Genomic DNA, 19,297 nt, shown 5'->3' on the forward strand with positions numbered 1-19,297 from the left:
GCCAGAATCCTTGGAGTTAGCAAAAGTCGAAATGAAGAATTCGTATTCCAGAAGGAACCGATGTCGGGACAATTCTGGAGTTGTTTGTTCGTGTGACTTCTCTTTCGATCGGCAACGTCTGGGTTAGTTTTATTTAAATTTAGAATTGTTCACGGACTATTTGTTCTTGTGTCATGATGATCACCATCCCTTCCAGCCACCTATGGATCTTAGTCTGTCCAAGAACTCCGATCCAGAATCGCCTATTTTGAGATACATTCTACCTGACTGCAGTACACTGTATACAAGCATAAAAGTATAAGACTGCAGCCACCACAGAGACGTTGTCGTAGAAACTCAGTTCATTAGAAGGCTTGTAAAGAGATGCATCCATTAGAAGAAAAGTATAAAGTAGCGGCAGTCAGAAAGTTAAACAACTCGCATTTGCCGTGTTAGTAAAATATTTACTGCATTTTGATGACATACAAAAAATACTCTGTTAGTGCAATGTGCCGAACTTGGTCAAGTGCTCAAGTATGAATTCCTAAAGTTACACTGGTCAATTTGATTAGATTCGGAGTGAGTAGCTGAGCCATAGTTATTGTTAAGGCCGTGTTAAACATCACAATTTTTATACTCTCTGCGACGAGTCGATCAGTTGGTAAATCGGTCTGGCCCACGAATTAATCTCGAGCGATCTTATACGACGAAGTATTTGTCCATTCTTCCTTCAACACCAACTTACAGCCTAAATCTCTCAATGCTGATTTGATGTCATGAGCAACCGCTGGATGCGCTGTTAAGGCCTCGTTCAGAACATCTTCCACGCCGTAATTGATGAACGTTTCGCATTGGTAACGAGATCGGGATACCATGTTACGGATTGCCCAAGCACCGTTTCGCTGTGAAGAAGCAAATAGATTTTTAAGTTGAAATAAAGAAAAGTGCCAGAGTGAACAGAGGGACATACCTGAACAGCCTTGCTGGTCGGATGCAGTTTCATAGTTTCGACAATCGTTTCGGCAATGCCGACATCGTATAGCATCTTACTGTTTTCGGTTGAGCGCAATGTAAGTGTGGATAGGCACATCAGTGCAACCTTCGCAATCGTTTCATTTTCCTTCAAGAAAACGGAGCAGAATATCGAAACTGCTAACCAAATTCTATGCAACTTTAAAACCCTACCTTATGCCTGTTGAGCACGTCGTTGATAATTGGCGCTGATCCGAGTTGTATTATACTCAATTTGACTTTATCATTTCCTGCCAACGCTCGAAGCAACTTAAAACTTTCCCGTACCAATTTGAGGTCGTCCGGATAAGTATTCTGTGAAAAGAAAATTGCTTTTGCACAGAGGTCACTCTCCACGCACCAATCATTTTCTTACCATAGCATCAATGATAAAATTCAGTCCACCAGCATCTTCAACGACCGTACAGAATTCATTGCGTACAGTCAGTGCAGCTATGGTCAAAATGAGATCACATGAAATGGTCGGATCCGATTTGAATCCTTAAATGACAAAAAAGAAAAATTTGTTCGGAAGTGATCCCAGTGCTAAAATATGACTTATTTCCGGTTGAGCTTACTTGTCAACAAGTTCGTTATATCCACCAATACTTCCGCAGCAATTGTTCTGGCATGTTCATGAGCCTTCCCGAATTCTACACGAATATCGTCGTCTAATATCAAATACCGGAAGACAGTACAAACATCTGTAATGATCTAACTCAACCAAATGATTGTTGGGTGGATGGAATGATCGGTGAAACATTCTACACTCACCTCACTACTTTCCTCAGCCAGTAAAGGTTTCAAATACTTGACGATATCGGCGTTGACAATATTCTGGCGATTGATTTCATGCATCACACACGCCTTGGCGAGTAAACGTAATGCGCTGCATCTAATCAAAGCATCAGTCTGGCTCTCCAAAATTTTGATCACAATTAGCAATGTTTCGGGATCAAAAACGTCCGGCTGCTTGTTGACCACTGAATTGAAGGCTTTCAGAGATTTGAGGACGACCTAAAAATGGACATGAATCAATGCTGGTTGGAACGGATCGTCCAAATCCCCTACCGGTAATGGAACCGGATCGGCTTTCAACGAATCGTTGATGATTGATTGGAGGACCTCACAAACTCCGTTTGTAGATGCTAACACTCGATGTGGAACCGATTTCGAGCATTCCGTAAACAAAACATCTAATTTGGCAATCAATGAGTCATCGGTTAAGCGGTTCGCACCGGAAACATGTTCCTTTAAGCAGTCAATAGCTTCGTTCAACAGCGGTTGGCCGGTTACTTCGTTCAGCGACAAGTCTTTGATGATGTTGGCTAAATTGATTCCCTGCGCTTCGAATTGTTTGACCGTTTCGTCTTTGGCCTCATCTGCACCCATTGAAAATTCGACAATATTTTCCTTCACGACATCGTCGAAAGTCTCCTGTGATATTACTTTCGCCATGGTGTTGACTGAGCGGTTGGGTTTAATTGAGAAAGTGACGTAATTTGAATGAATCAACTAATTTTTGCTCCAGCTACTCCGTTAATGGAAATGATTATTTGCTTTGTTTTGTTGCCGTGTCTTTTCGTCACTTAGCCCAATGCACTCATTAAAACAAATCCCAACAAATCTTTGTTTCACACAGCTTTTATATTCGTTTGACTAGCAACAGATGGTACATCAGGAGTTAAAGTGTTCTTTAAAAAAAAAACCGTCTTCACTACCACCAGACAAAATCATCGACACATCAAACAAAGAATGGTTGAAATGTTGAAAACGAAGACCTCTGTTTTTGTTGTGACGTTTCACAGTTGGATTCGTTTGCAGCAGATGGCTCTCGTTGTCTTTATGATTCGCGTTTTTTTTACCGCGGTTTGGGAAGACAGTATTGGCTTCAACGTATAAATTCTGGATAAAATTGAGATGTATTTAGAACACAGAATATATCACAGGTAGTAGCTCGGCATGCGAATAGAGTGACGCTGTAATTGAAAATTATTTTATCCAGAAACGTGAGGTAAAGATAACTTTACTTCACGGAGCCAAAACTTTACCTCAAGTTTTTGAGTCGAGTTACGCCTCGATCGGTAAATTTCTCACAAGAAGTACCATTTCCATCCATCATTTGCCCCATTGGAAAGTAATGTATTATTAAAAATCCGACAGCGCAACCAGAGCCGGATTAAGGTTTTCAGCGCCACGGGGCTATTAGTTTTCGAGCGCCAATTACAAAAACATGGCTTTTATTTTTCGTGAACGTATTAAACGTATTAAAAATAATATTAGTGTCGATATCCTGCCAATATCCTAACGATCGGTTCGGAGGAATGGTAATAAGAACGTAAACTGGGTTGTAACATTCTGTAGTCTAGCTAAGTTTTGATTCGGTCATAAATAATTTTCTTGACTGAAAGTCATGGGTCTGACGGATAATAAACACTCTAAAATGATTGTCATACTTTGTTCATTCCTATAAAACGATAACTTAAGTAATTTGCCACGGATTTCCAATTTTTTTTTTAAATTAAAATTAAAATTAATTAAATTTTTGAGGGTAATTTTCGAAGATAGGTTAAAACGGATGGGCGATGCGATCTCTATGATACTCCCAAAAGAATTTTTGTCTCGTCTATTGACAACAAGATAACTTGAGAATTTCCATTTTTTTATCGTCAAGAAATGAAATTCCTGAGGTTAAGAGCGTACAAGGGTTTAGCTGTGGACATAAACCAAATACTATGGCGCCACCTCTTTTAATTCAAGTGAAATGCTCATTGTGTCTTCAATAACAAAAGAATCTGGAACATCGAAGACGGCCACCATAGAAATAGTGAGAAAACAAGATGGCCGCCGTGGTAGAAAAATTTTTGATTTTTATTAATTTAATCAAAACAAAAAGGAATTTTAGAAAAAGGAAAACACATTTTCGTGGTCGGCGACATAAGGAACGGTTTTGATATAGCAACTTATGTGTTTATTCTCGATGTACTGCCGAAAAAATGTACCTAAAGTGGAAAAAAAATTTGCCTTGCAGACGTGTTTTAATTGTGAAAAATAATTGTGAAAATCAAGTAATTTTATAAATGCGAAAACAAATTTCTGTTAAGTAAGGCTCAAATTAATCGTTAATTCCCTTTTTGCTGTATTCCATCTCTTGAGTCCTGAGAATTATGTTCCTAAATATGCCCTATTTTTCGCGCAATTTTGGTTCTTGTCCGAAGCTAAACCCTTGTACCCTCTTAAGTTCGAAGACGAGCTAAAAAGGAATGGGTGATCTCTATGATATTCTTAAAATTCTTAAATTTTCGTCTCGAGTAATTCTGAATGTATTTCCAAAAAGTTTTTGAATCTAGAGGACCCATTTTTCCCTCAGAAAAATATGAGGCTAGGTTCGTTAATGGAAAGTATTGGAGTAATAATCCAGAATTCATTTCGAAAAGATTTTTTTTGAGTGATTTCGTGATAAACTGTTTGTAAAAAAAATTGAACGAGTTTCATTTTTGTTCAAAACATAAGCAAGAAATCTTCTTCGTATTTTCGGTACTTTAAGAATTCGTGACTTGAACATATCATCTTATGGGATTTTATACACGCAGCTCTCAAGTTACGAATATTTATGGTTACGATAACATGAGAATCGATGGACAGTTTTATGATACAACAATCGATATAACGATATAACAATCGCAAAAATTGATTGAAAAATTCAGTGAAAGGACCTGACCTACCCGTAAGGTGGGCCTAGTTTTTTTCATTTTGCTGATATTCGTTTAAAACTGAAAGGAAGGAGAAAGTAACCGCGAGCGAAGCGAGCAAAGAATTTGTAGATTCTTTCCATCAAGAAACTTTCAAGGCCTATACATTCCGTGTGCAACTTTATTTTTCTTTCATGGTTTCGTGAATGAATTCTTAGACAAAATTCGTCGATACCCTGGATTGATTTTGAATAACAATTTTACATCTGCCATGTTATTACCTCTAAATGACTTTTGTAGGACATATGCTACTACTAAACGAGTATGCTGAAAGCTGAAACTTCCCGATGATAAAAGAAGAATTTGAAGTTTAATTTTCCTGATTTCCCAGTATTCTGGATACAGTGGATATCAGGAATTTCCAAACAAGAAAATGTAAAAACTGTGATGCCATATCTTTTTAATTGCGCCGCAGGAATTTTTTTTTCAAATATCGGTAAAAGTAGTTTATTTTAATGAAACCAGTAAACTTAACACGATTCATTATTAATTTTCCAGCGCCACTTTTATCCAGCGCCAAGGGGCTAAGCCCCCAAAGGCCATCGTGTTAATCCGGCTCTGAGCGCAACTAGTGGATAACAGAAAATGCATTTTTACTTCAAAATGTAAATGGGTCCTATTTTTAGAACCTTTATTTTACTGTATATTTTACTTTCCCTAAAGAAGTCAATAGAACATTACTTATCAATGATGGCAAATGATGGAAATGGTACTTCTTGTGTGAAATTTGCCGATCGAGGCGTAGCCCGACTCAAAAACTTGAGGTAAACCACAAAACAGAAAATGTGTCGGTTTTCAAAATTCCGCGAGTGTATCGACAAAGAATATTTCTTCTGTTTGCAAAAATGGATATCGAACAATCGAACCACTTACGGACACTTATCATCTGCTATCGATAATTATTGCAGAAATAATCGACAAGTTCTGACTTATACGGTCTAATACAGCAAAATGCTTTATCAGAAAATGAAGTAAAAAATTTGAAATTAATCTTTTAAATATATGGATCAATTGAAGTAATAGATCCAATAGCAAATCTTATTGAGGCCCAATTGTTATGCTACCGTCTGTGAGACGTTTCAAGAACTTGAAAAGCCAGGAGTCAAGTCATCGAAAGTCCTGAAAAAGCTTAAAAAGAATCATTGGAAATTCATGCAAATCCAAAAAACTAAGAAAGAAAATCCATCGAAAATCCGCCTGTAATCATAGAAGATCCTCAGAGGATTTTCTCGAACATCATTTGTTCATGAAATTTACAAGAGAGGTGCTCCAAAAAGAACTAAAAACCAATAAAATTTCGAGTTTGTTAACCAGACCACTGTACAAAAAACGCATAGTTTGCCTCTTTAAAACAACTCTGATCACCAAAATCCCAACAGTGTAAGTTTTCTATCTGTCATGTCACCAACACTCATCTCTCGTACTGAAGAATTATTTTACGTTGACAAACATTTCGCAAGATTCTTCAAAACAGAGCTCATACAACCGATTTTCTTCTCGCATTTGCAAAACATGTGTCTCAGACACAGATTGAAAGAAAGGAGCAAATACAATAAACAATCTAAATCAAACAAAGTCATTTGCGGTTCTGTTTTTAATGCCATAGGGGCTGTCTTACATACACTTGCGCACTATACCGTCATTCCAAACGAATATTTACACACAACCTTCTCTAAACATTCGAATGGTGTACACAAAATACAGCACCAGCAAGATCAACATTTTACCATTCTTTTTACCATAAGATCGTTGTATCGTTGATGTTTCTCGTGTTAAAAGAAAAGACAAACGTCGCATTCAATTCGACTAAACGAAATCCTGGTGTTGTGCTGTTGAACCTGTTTCGAACGGTCGTTGATTGATTGATTTGAAAAATATGCAACGAATCTACTCTGTCTCTTTTCGATGCAAATGTAGCATAAGGAAAACGTTAAGTGCTTTAGAAGGTCTCATATAGTTCAGTTTGCGTCCGTTGATAAAGTCAAAGACAATTTTTCGATTCCGTCCATTTATTTCACAAAACAATCCGTCCATATCGTCTTAAATGACACGAGAAGAATTGGTTAGACCTAATTTCATTTATAACGACGAATCATTTGTGGATTTAATTGAAACGAATTGGACGAACTTACACAGTGTGATTAAGTGTGGCCTGTGTGAAGTGGATTTTTAAAAATTTCATTTGTACAATTTTGTAAATATAGCAGAGAAATTCCAATATGAATACGTGTATCAGGCCAATCCAAATATGATAAACAAAAATGTGTGTCTACGATATGGAGTTCCAAATGCGGGGATAGTGTAAAGTGTGGCCATATTTACTCAATTCGAAATTCTTTATTCGAAATATTAAATTAAAAAGAAAAAATTTCGTTGAACGAAAAACAGAAAAAATCAAACCTTTGGTCGTTAATTTAATATTCAATTCGTGCTTGTTTCTCTGTCTTTTTTTTCTACTATTTGTTTGATTTCTATTAATTGAAGGAATGTGAGTTTAATACAACAGAGTGAAGGAATATTAACTGGTGGCTTAAGTGGAATGGTATTTGTGGTTTTAACATACCTATACACCATACGAAATACGTTTTTAGAGAAATTATTCATTTGGAAATTCAACGATCGTTCGCTCATAGAATCCAGAATTAATTGGTAAGCAATCTAATACATTGATTTATAGAGGCAAAACGTTTGGATTTCACAATTTTTATTTGTTTTTACAAGTTTTTATTTAAATTAATTTTCCATCTACAACCAACTTCCAGTTTTATATACTTATCTAAATACGAGTTTCAAGATCACAGAACCTGATCACAAAGTCAATCACATCCACATTGAAGTCGTATCCTTGAGAGATGCATTATATGCAAATTGCATTTTTTTTATTACCTCGCTATATTGAACAGCTTAAAGGTATCATTTAGTCAACAGTAAAATCCATCTGATCTAACTAGACCATACACGATTGTTTTGTGGAAGTGGAAGGAACAAGCCTAACATTTTATCATCTGTTGTTGGGGAAAAGTTAGAACGACAAAAAAATTATATGAGCTCTCGCCAACGCCGCCCGTTACACTAAAATTCATGTTGAAACAAGTGAAGTAACAGATTTTATTTTAAATAAACGAAATAATTAATAAATTTTTTTTGTCGGCTATTCATCTGTTATCGATAACGACGACCAAAATAATGACAAGCTCTGGGTAATATGGTTCTTTATATAGTAAAATGCATGTTAAAAAATTGAAGTACAAGATTTGAAATCAACAAATTAAAATTACTTTGGTCGATGGAAGCAATAGACCCGATAACAAACAGTGGCCAAATGCTTGCCATCTGTAACAGGGTAAACTGGATATTGGTAAAAGTAGTGCGAACGAGAGGTTCTCAGATCTGTAGTTCTTTGGATCCTATGTACTTTTTGGAACGTGGCAAGTATCGACGTAGAGATTGTTATATGAATGATAGTGCTGGCAATGTAGAAGACACTCTGACAGTTGAGTTGGACAACCAAATACTAGATAGGGTGTCAAATGAAGACCGTATCACCTATAACTCAAGTTTCCTGTTTTGGTAAAATACAATCACGAAAACCACTTCATTTGGAAACAAATTATTCATCTTAGCAGCTAGTCCTCCTTCTTTGAATATCTTTGAGGCAAAAAGATCGTAATAAAGAAATTTGCAAGACCACTATCACTAATTTTCTAACTATCACTCGACTGAACTGTGTACTATTCTCGTCAGTTCCGTTTGAGTGCGTGTTATTTGATACGTTGTTCATTCAATCCTTTCTATGTTAAAAAGATCTAAATATTTTTGGCAGCATGATAACACCAATCTTTTACATCAATCCTCTTATCTTCTTTGCTGTTGTGTAGGTTGGGCCTATTTTTGTGATTATAAATTTCTTTAATTTGCTTAAAATTTGCTAAGACTTGCCGAAATTTGCTAAGCAATATTTTTGAAGCTTTTAGACGGCTTTGGAAAAATTAAGCAAATTTTGACAAATTGTGACATTCTTTTAGCAAATTTAGGAAATTTAATTCTCAAAAATAGGTCTGGTTGTTACCAGGGGCATTTTTATAATTTCACCTCTCGTAATATCTGTTAACGTAAGTCGGTATAGTGACTATAGTGTCTTAGTGCTACTACTACCAACCATCTTCGTAATCTTTGTCTGATATTTTTATTAAAGTAAATCAGTCAGAGGCAATCGGCAGACCATCTTTCAACAAGGTTCTAACAATAAATTTAAAAGCACTTAAGCTGTCGTTTGCTGTTAAAACAATGTAATAATTCACTCATACAAATTCGTTCGAACTTTCTGCTGTTTATATTTTTTTGTAATATAAAATTAACAATTCCCTGCGTTACAGTGTTACTAAATCGGAGTAAGTAAATAATAATTAAACACACATGCTACGCAGCGGTAACACATAAACACACAAACAAGGCGTTAAACTAAACAATCGGCGAGTATTTCCATACATTGCTCCGTTCAAATAAACAAAAATTTTACAAATAAAATGAAAATGCAAATTATTTCAAGTCCAATTTCACATTCAATTTGTACAATAAAATTGGACAATTTACAACTCATTCAGGCATTTATTGTGTGTGTGTAAACGATAACCTCGTTTAATTGCATATCTGTCCGCTCAGAGCCAATGTTAATTACTTGGGTCAAACAAAAATCGCGACCTTCTGTCGGTTACATAAATAATCTCGTTCTGGATAGCATCATTTTTGCAATAAGTAAGAATGCTGTAAAACATTCGGTGGATGTACAACTGGTTATGTAGATTACGTGATGTATACAAAAGTATATGCTATGATTTCCAAAAAAGTGTATGATAAGTAAGTAAAATGTAGTGGCTGAGAATGTGCTTAGATACTACCAGTTCATGGGTTCACGTAATGTTCCAATTCTGATATTTTTCCAACATTAGATTACTATAAGATAGGATGATAAGTGTGTCAAGTCAGGGAGGGACTACTGTCTCTATGTATTATTGGGCCTGTTGTGTCCCTGCCAGGTCATTAGGTTAGTGGACCATTATTTTTACATGTGAGTATGTGCTTTGGGTTAATAGAAAAGACAGTCATCTGCTGTTTAATATCCTCACCTTGCGACAAGCTATTGACTAGTATCATGATAAAGAGATCCTTATGCTTGTTAGAGTATCTGTCAATCATTTAATGTTACTACTCTTACTGGGAGATATGAAATACTTGGTATGATTCTAATTGCTATTACGAATTTATATCTCTATCATCCCACTTCCCACGCAAAAGTCACCAAGTTTCTCCAATAAATTTAAAACATTTGCAATTCTGAAAGAAACATCTTTATGTTTAGTTGTGTGCCAAGAAGGGAAGTACTAGACTCCAGAATCTTCTACTTAAGGGTTTAAAACTTTTTTTTTTAACGATTTTTATATAGCAGAATGTCAGTCCTCCACCTGACTTTGAGGACACCCTACACTACACGATGCAATAAACATGCGTTCTTCGACTTTTATTAGAGATAGATATATAAGGGCCCAAACGAGAGTACCCTTAGTGTAAATACCAGCCGTCACACATTGTGGGAAATAAGGTTCGGAATCAGGTCAGGTTATTTTTAACCTGAACCCATCAGGTTACCTGAATCTGACTTGACCTGAACCTGATTTTCAAATTTTAGCCTAACCTTAATTAAATTGAAATCTCATTCAACCTGAAAAATAATAACCTGGTCGGGTTTCAGGCTACCTGATTTATTATGTAAAGTTTCTCCTTTTTCCATTGTTCATTTAAATTTCTAATTAAAATTTACCTTAAGTGAGATTGAATCAGTCAGGTTAACTGTAGATAAGGTCACGTTCAGGTTATTATAATGAGAAATCTGAACATGACTTGAATCTTTTCAGGTCGACATTTTCAGGCTAAATCTTTATTAAAATTATCATAAAGTATTGGTTCAGAAAGTATATTGACTGTTATCCCATATGAAGTAAAAGATTTTATCACTAGGAAATAGATTAATATTTCCTTGAAATGGGCAAAATCCTGACATTTTGCTAAACCCCAAAGGTGTGCCCTTCCAAGTGAATGCGTTAAATAATTGAAGTAACATTGGAAGGGTATCGGGGAATCTGGCACATGGTGTATTGCTACAAATGCTTTTTAGCCATGTCATCGACTTAATGACTCCTTTTACAAAATTTTGGTATCGAAAAATCGTGAAGAGTTCACCTTTTACGTAGTTGAAAAATTACCCCCGCGTCATTGGAAGTAGTAGATTACCTATGGTTGTAACACGTTTTAAGGTATGTACCAGCTTAACTTCATTTATCAACTCGTGACTCGTGAAATCCACACTTATAGTTAAGGGAGCCAAGTCGATGACCACAAATCCGAGAAATCCGCCGCAACGTTGACCAGATGGACCAAATACAAATTGTTGCTAATTGAGCATATGAAATTTAATTTGGGATTGTAGCTAACTTTCAGATTGTAGTTCTCCATCAAAATTTAAATTAATTTAAAAAAAAACCATTGGACATGACCCACGACCCAATTCTATAATTCAGTGTACATAGTGTCCAGATCTCATAGATTTGAACATATTTAACGCACGAATTGAAACATGCAGCACATTTTGATGTTGTCTCATTTAAGACTGTCGTGCGCACGTTAATTTAGAATATTTTTCGAGCATTCAAATAAATTAGCAATTCCAACAGAATCAATTAATTATAATAAAATATTTTCCTAATTTTTGTACACTCATTAATAAACTGTAATTGCTGACTCATTAATTATCATTCTTGAAACAAAAACAACTTCGTACTGTAGGTACATTTAATATGATCATTGATCATGACCTTCGCACTGACTTGATGATTATAATCTAAACAAAATGTAATAACAAATTTTTGTTGAAGAAAAGAAGCGAAAAAAAAAATTATATTTTCCTCGTCTCAATTAAACGTATTAAGCCTTAAGTCATATACTGTATACGTTGGCTGATAGTAACCAACCGTACAACATTTTAATGAAATCCTTCCTATAATTATGATTGTTAATAAGACAATTTAACATTAAAAATTCACATGAACATTATTGCTTTTGTTGACAACAATTATATTCAAGCTCAAACAAGAAAACAATAATAGAGGAAATCAAGCACCTCCAGTTAATAATAAAGTTTTACATGTAAATTCAATCTTTTTTTCTTCCTCTATCTACCTCTACCTATCTATTCATTTGTGCTTGATGCACTTTGAATAGAAGAAGATTACAAACTTCCAGCTAATTGGTGAAACCATAAATTATGTGAGCAGTGAACTTTAAAACATGTTAAACTTAATTATAAAAATAATTTCTATTCTTCCATGGCATATTAAAATGGCATAACAATAATACACATAAATGATTGGTAAAATTAACAGAAGACTATTCTGTGTAAGAACCATCAGCCGTAATGTTTTTGTTGTGTTCAGAAAAAATTGTATAGAGGACGTGTACTCACATGATTATTCAAGCAATTCGTTTTTGCTCGCCCTATCTTGATGGTTAAAATGCCATGAATATATTGTGTAATAGGAAAAGATACCCATCTGCTATCAGATAAATAGTTAGAAGAACACATAGAATCGAAATGGGAGAAAAAGTCTTGAATAAGATTTGTCTTCCGGTATGTCTAATAGGTTCTGAGTAGAATCGGGTTTGAATTGATTAGAATCGTAAAACATGTGTTTGTTTTTAGGCTTGTACAAAATGCACAGAGTGCCAATCGGTTGCACGATGAACCATTTTGAAGAGAGATGAGACTTAGAAGCGGGTTCATGAGCAGGTTACTTGATGTTTCGCTATTTGCACATCCTGAAGATAAGTCTCTGTTCAGTGTCCTACCCAATTTCAATTGATACATGTCTGAGTCAAAGGGTATAAACTCGAGCCTGGCTCCAGCTGTAACTAGTCACTTAAATACTTCAAAACCTCTATTCAGATTGGTGAATTTCGCAACCAAAATTAAAGCAAACACTAAAAAAAAGGAAATCAGTAAACGAATGAAAATAACTCGTGCTTTTCGTCACACGGCGAAAGTAAAAAAATTCAAACGTGTGAAGTTTGCAGCCCGCGCCGCAGGCAAGGGCGGCAATCACACAATTTGAATTTTTTTACTTTTGCCCCGAGTGTTGCATACTATTTTTTATGCCAAATACTGCGGAAGATTTGTATTTTCGGTCCGAAACAAAACATAATTTTAATGAAACTGTTGAGTTATCAACAAAATTTGCTGTAGAAACACCAAGATGCCGAAAAGCGCGGGGGTCCAGGGGGCGGCAGCCACCTGATATAAAAATAAAAACAATTTAACAAATGAAATTACTGTAAACATACATTCACTTGCTCACAAAACATTTGACTATCGTCAACACAACACTACACTCAATGCGTACTTTCAATCAAGTAAACATGTGTTTTCGAGACATATGAGGACCGAAAGTAAAATGATGTCAGTGACATTTACTTTCGGCCCGCAAATACGCAAGCCCACGGGGCGAAAGTAAAATGATGACAGTGACATTTACTTTCGGCCCAAGGCCTGAATTTTTTTACTTTCGGTCACCATTTGAGGACCGAAAATACAAACTTTCGCAGTATTTGGCATAAAAAGATGTTTTCATGTGTCGGGGCCGAAAATGAGGGAGTTTCGAGATTTTTCTCGGGTTTTCGACCCCTTACATGAAAAATTTTTTGAGTCTCTGTTTTGGACGTTTGATTTTAGGCAATTTCGCGAGTTGTTTTTTTTTTACACAGAAGATATTAGAATTGTTCCCTCTACCGATCCCCATTAAAATTTGTGATCAGGCTGTGTCTGACTGCTTGTGGTAGCGCATCCACTGGTTCTCAGAAACGGCTCAGGGGTTCGGGCTAATTTTTTCCTGTGTGATGTTCTTGTCCATCACTCATTATAAATATGAAAAAAAATTATTGGTGGTCGGCGGTCCCTATTTAATCTCGTTTCAAACCAACCGTGAAGTGGGATCGAGTGTGACTTGTGATTTTGTATAGGTTCCTAAGGACCACCGAATCCCGAAAAGATGAGTTTGTTACTAGTTTTTACAAGCTCCTCCATGCTAAAAAATCTAATGTGCCCATCCTATTCATATTTTGGGTGTATGCAGGTATAAGGTATAAGTCATCAATTAAGCACCTAAATTTCCTCAGAGAGTATTTGCATACTTCGAAGCGTGGTTCGGAAATCACGTTAAGGGAATGGTAAGAAGCTGAGTCGTTTGACGTAGAAACATAAATTGGAATTTTCGTCCACGATGCGTATCCATTATCATTTTAGAGCTAAGCTTCTCTGTCCTCAACTATATAGTTAAAATTTAAGTGGAGTTTAAATGGAGTTGGCTTATAGTAATGTTACATTTTAGAGCGTCAAGGAGGAATCCTAAGTTTTGTTAACATGTCGTAGGGGTTTTCAGATTATATGAAGGAAGTTGCTGTAGTTTTCCCCAGACATTCTTTGGAGAAACTAATTTAGATTTAAAAAAAACTTTCTCGGAAATAAACCAACTCATCAGTGATTGATCACTATTAGCGATTCGCTAACAAGAAACAGAACGAGAAACATAGAAAAAAATCAAGATTGACATTGTTACATATAGCTTAGTCAATGTGAACACCATTCGACTTCGACTTGTGGCGATGATTCATCATCACTCAATCATTGTGCATAATTTAGCATTAGATTAGCATAATAATGTGATGATTATAAACATGTAACCCATGGATGAGTGGGAATAAAAATTACGACAAAATTTTTATTATATCAAAGAAAATGGAAAAGAGTGACAAACACCGGAAGTTACAGTCTACAACATTTTTACAACATTTTTGTTTTTTTGTAAATTCAATTCAAAACCATTTTCAAACTACCTTTCCATACAAATGTAAAAAAATATTCGTGGTTTCGTGTATTTTTATGTTGTTTCCTTGTGTATTATACAATGTACGTAGATTCTATGCTGTGTGGATACATACCTACATAATATAACCTGCTGCATTTTATATTTGTATTTTATGTAAAGACGCATGGAGCATAACAAACCTACCATAACAATCCTTGACTTCTTTGTTTAAAATTCTTATAATGTTAGGTTGATTATACAAAACCATCAGCACACCTGAATTTCATTCAATTAAACCGCTATGAAAAGCATTAGCTTTGCCCTCTATTAAGTGCATGCACTGAATGTATCGGATGAACAAAGTGAATGTTAGTTATGGTTGATAGTGTACATACACACACACTACACACAGGTATTCAATTCTTTCTGAACAATTTCAAGACGTATTTTGACAATAGATAAAATGTTCTTTTATCAGCTAGTCATCTGCTATGGATGCATGAGGATGATAATAATCGATGAGGCTTGGATACTGTTCTCTGATATAGCAAATTGTATAGTAAAACATTTGAAGTAGAAGATTCTGTTTACTTGATGGAATACTTTAGGCAAAAGAAGTAATAGATTTTGAACGCGTAACGACCGTCTGTATAAATATACAATTAAACAAGTGACAAGTGACTAATTGATTGATCGATTTAGAGTGCAAATTTTAGGAAATTTCAAGGAATAATTGTTTTGCAGTTCTACTCTAACGCGAGGACAAAATCCACCAAATTCGATCACGTATCCGAATCTCACGTATCCGAATCTGGTGACATGAAGTCACTTAAGCTGGTTAAAGTTACCAAAATTCTAACAGAAAATCTGTCATGAACATGTCAGGTACGTACTCCAATTTCCGTGTAGATTTCACAGACGGCATTATTACACTGATGGAATGATCGAATCCATTACTTCATTTGATCGAAGGATTTTCTAAATGACTGAGATACAATCTTTTACATCAGTTGTTTCAACATCCGGTTCGCTATATAAGACGACAGTAGCTAGAGTTCATCGTTTATTTATTTCCATTCGCCGTTGTCGATAACAGATGATAAAACAAAATTCCATTACGTTTTATTAGAAACTAATTGAATAATGTGTCGAAATCTCATATTTCCCGCTTGCATCATATGCGATAATCACGTCATCCTCTCACGGTCTTTACTGATGGGATACTTCACTGAAAATTTTTCCTTGGTTTTCCTTGCGTCAAATGGTTTTGTTGACAGTCTAACTGCATCATCTTAGCCTTTTCTTAAGAATTTGACGCACCTGTACCTTTCGTCAACGGTGACTGTTGATTGATTAACCAATCAACGTTCATAATTTCAAAACCTTATTGGACATAATAACGAAATTCCACTGACTTTTATTATGTGGCTTACGAACTTACATTTTATAACGTGCATGCATACACGTACACGAATCTTGATCGCGCTACTCTGCATAACACTCATACACGTATAAATACCCACATATGTACGTACATGACAAGCCTATATTTGAGAGCTTCAACAAGTATTTCGCCACCAATACACTGGCACGTAATAGGTTTGTGTTAAAACCTGTCGTGGAACGGCGATTCATATTTTTTGGTCGGCATAAACAAGCTGTATACTAGTCAGTTGATTCGGAGAATTTACATTGAGCGGATAGCATAATATTTTCGAAACCGTTTTTGTAGTTAGCTACACATCCCATGTTGAACTTTTGTTTGTTAATTTCTTGTTCCAAAGCTGGTTTGAACGAAAACTTAACATTTACGAAAATAATTTTGTGTTAAGAAAATGGGTTTTTAAATCTGGACATTCGATTATAAACAAAATCAAAACATAAAAAAGTGTTACCCGTGAACCCCAACGGATGGACTGTTATGAGACATTTTCATTATTTATAAACGTCAGTTACCTTTTGTTTATGTTTGTTATTTGACCGAGAGTGAATAAAATCGAATATTTTGATGTTCATAATATTATTGCCGCATATAGATATGCAATCCGTGTGAATCAATTGAATAATTTACTGGCTAATATAGCAGACGATCGATCGATATTACAAGTAAGTTTACGTAAATTAACCTTGTATAAGTTTGACGTGTTTTCTTAATTGTGAAAACCGACACCATGACAATGAGTGCTAATGGGGTTGAATGCATTTTTAGCGATGCATTGAATCATTTTTCTATTTTTTACAATTTTTTTTTCATTCAAAAAACACTTCTCAAAAAAGTCTTTCGTTCCACTGGTCGAAAACCAATGAACAGTGTTGGTATTTACGAAAACCGGCTGCAACTGATTCGAAAAAAAAAACGAAAAAAATAATGATGATCCCAACCGAAGATTTATCAATTAATTATGCGAGCTTTATGGATTTTGAATGTTAAAAAATGTTCGAATTAATATGCCTGCAGGTTGTTGTTGTTGTTGCTGTTTATGTGTATATACAATGTATAATAATAAGTGATTTTCGTATATATATAACTATGCAAACAAACGTCCATTTCATGCTAAATTGTTGTTTGAGGCGTATTTTAATGACAGAGAATTATTAAATTGCCAAACATTCACATTCTGAGATTAAGCCAAAAGAATTAGCGTTCGTATTTTACAATGTCTAAAGCAATTAAAACCGATGGGTAAATTAGTTACTTAGCGGGTCTACGGTTCGTTAATTCAAACGCATATGTGGTTAACATTACACAGCCAGGTGTATACGCATCTCGTTTACATTTTATATTTAATTGCAATTTATTAGTTTCGATTCTCTGTAACAAAATGCGAATTTTTCCTTTGTTTTTGTGTTGTATTGTTGCTGTACGCAATGGCCATCTATTGCGTCCATATCCCATCCACATCAAATCCTCTCTCTACCGATCTTGCAACGTTTCCGAACGAAATTACAAAATGTTTTTTTAATTAACAAAAATTTTGGATGACACCAAAAATTCCATTGTTTGTTTTGTTGAATTCAATCTTTTTATGTAATTCTACACCAGTCATTGATTGCAGTTTTCGATAACATAATTTGTTTAGTGTAAATTATTGTTTCGATTGTGGCCTAGATTTTCTTTCGTTTCGTCGATGATCACTGCGCCATGTGACCGATTATGAAGAGATTTTTTTTTTGATTTTTTTTCCTTTCGGTCACAGTCAGGTGTCGATAAGTCACGATTTTTTTTGGGTTTAATTCTCCAGTAAATGTTCTTCTTGAGTAACAATAGTCAATCTTTGCTGAAATGAAGGCAAAGAAATTTGTAAGGTTCGGTTCGGTTCGGGCAGATTTCAACACGAATCTGAACTAAAGTTTCAGGTTCCACCCGAACTTCACATGAACTTGGAATTGTTGGTTCAATCTGATCGGAACTTTTACTTTTGGGTTTCGGAAAATTCCAAGTTTAGATCACATTCGGGTCGAACCTCAAATATTAGTTCAGTTTCGGGTCGAACTCAGGTTCGAGTTCCGGTCAGACCGAACCTGACCCGTTCGGAATATTAGAAATTTGATTGACGAGTATTCGTCGGATATTATCAGAGCCGTAGCAAGTAAAATGCTGAGACTGTTAAAAAATTATCTTTCCAACCGAACCGAGTTCTCGAATCACTTTTTCATTGTATTAGGAACCTATTTTTGTCCATCTTTAACGGTTTTTTTTAATTTTCTCTTCTTTTTTTGTGAAGAAAAAAAAGGAGCGATGAAATAGACTTTCTCAAGAAAACATAAACGTTTCCTGAGTTTCCTGAGTGAAAAATCTATCGACTGGAATAAAAAATGAATTCAAATTGTTTCAGGAGTAACTTTACAGATTTCAATCACCATGATACACAATTTTCTAGAAGAATCATAAAGCTTAGTTTACATATTTCTGGCCAAGATCTGGTTGTGTTCTACATCATGGCTTCATGGTAAAAAATCGATTTGAAGAATTTCTTGGCCAGAAATATGTCACTAAGTTTTATGATTCTTTTCGAAGAAGAATATATTTGTGATGTGAGATCTTCTCATTTTATTTTCTCAATTCAAAATTATCTCATTACAATGCGTCCATCTACTCCCACGTTATTTGTCTTTTTAAATTTGGATTTATGCATTTTTGTAATTAAAATTTATTTTTTTCTTCAATCATTATTCAAATGCAACTATCAACTATTGACAGTATACGTGGGTTGACAGACCTTTTTTTCTTGAAGAATTTCTATTGTTTGATGAACATTTGAAATGGCATTTCTAAATATTAAAATTTTTTCTAGAATTATTTTCAATATTCAACTGATTCAACGAAATATCTCGCAGATGAACAAATCTTTGCCGCATTTGAGCTTTACGCTTCACACCCGTCTTTGTTAGCAGTTTTTGCATTGTGATATAAATGAAAAGTTTAACTTCCCATCTAATCTTGAAGATGAGTACACAGTTCGGAAAAATGCTTGCGAAATCAGAGTTTACATCAAATGTGAAAAATTTTTGGCATTTGTCCCATACATCTGTCAATATTTTTCACACTTGATGTAAACTCCGATTTCGCAAGCATTTTAATGCATTTTTTACGATCTGTGTACTCGCCTAAACCACAAATATTTAAACGTATGGAGATGCCAC

The 19,297-nt window shown here is 35.1% G+C and overlaps 2 protein-coding genes across 3 annotated transcripts in view; one reads left to right on the plus strand and one right to left on the minus strand.

Annotated features, from left to right (window-relative positions):
* Positions 1–547: 547 nt before the first annotated feature.
* Positions 548–2,786, minus strand: LOC119084020 (armadillo repeat-containing protein 6 homolog). Its single transcript, XM_037193836.1, has 8 exons — positions 2,564–2,786; positions 2,062–2,456; positions 1,765–2,007; positions 1,569–1,704; positions 1,367–1,491; positions 1,165–1,305; positions 950–1,099; positions 548–881 (listed from the first exon to the last, which is right to left on the minus strand). Exons 2-8 carry the CDS (start codon positions 2,446–2,448, stop codon positions 663–665), a joined length of 1,401 nt encoding a protein of 466 aa, XP_037049731.1. The 5' UTR covers positions 2,449–2,456; positions 2,564–2,786; the 3' UTR covers positions 548–662.
* A 3,927-nt stretch (positions 2,787–6,713) lies between these two features.
* The window catches only part of LOC119084024, a 72,774-nt gene continuing 60,190 nt past the window's right edge, over positions 6,714–19,297 (plus strand). The window contains exon 1 of one of the 2 annotated variants that reach the window (XM_037193845.1): positions 6,714–7,391. The gene's annotated coding sequence lies outside the window, so the exon portion shown is untranslated. Of the gene's footprint in view, positions 7,392–16,300; positions 16,760–19,297 lie in introns of those variants that run through there. The other variant, XM_037193843.1, reaches the window with a different exon arrangement.

This window comes from Bradysia coprophila, unplaced genomic scaffold (genome assembly GCF_014529535.1).
Source record: "Bradysia coprophila strain Holo2 unplaced genomic scaffold, BU_Bcop_v1 contig_732, whole genome shotgun sequence".
In the NCBI taxonomy this organism is placed as follows: Eukaryota; Metazoa; Arthropoda; class Insecta; order Diptera; family Sciaridae; genus Bradysia; species Bradysia coprophila.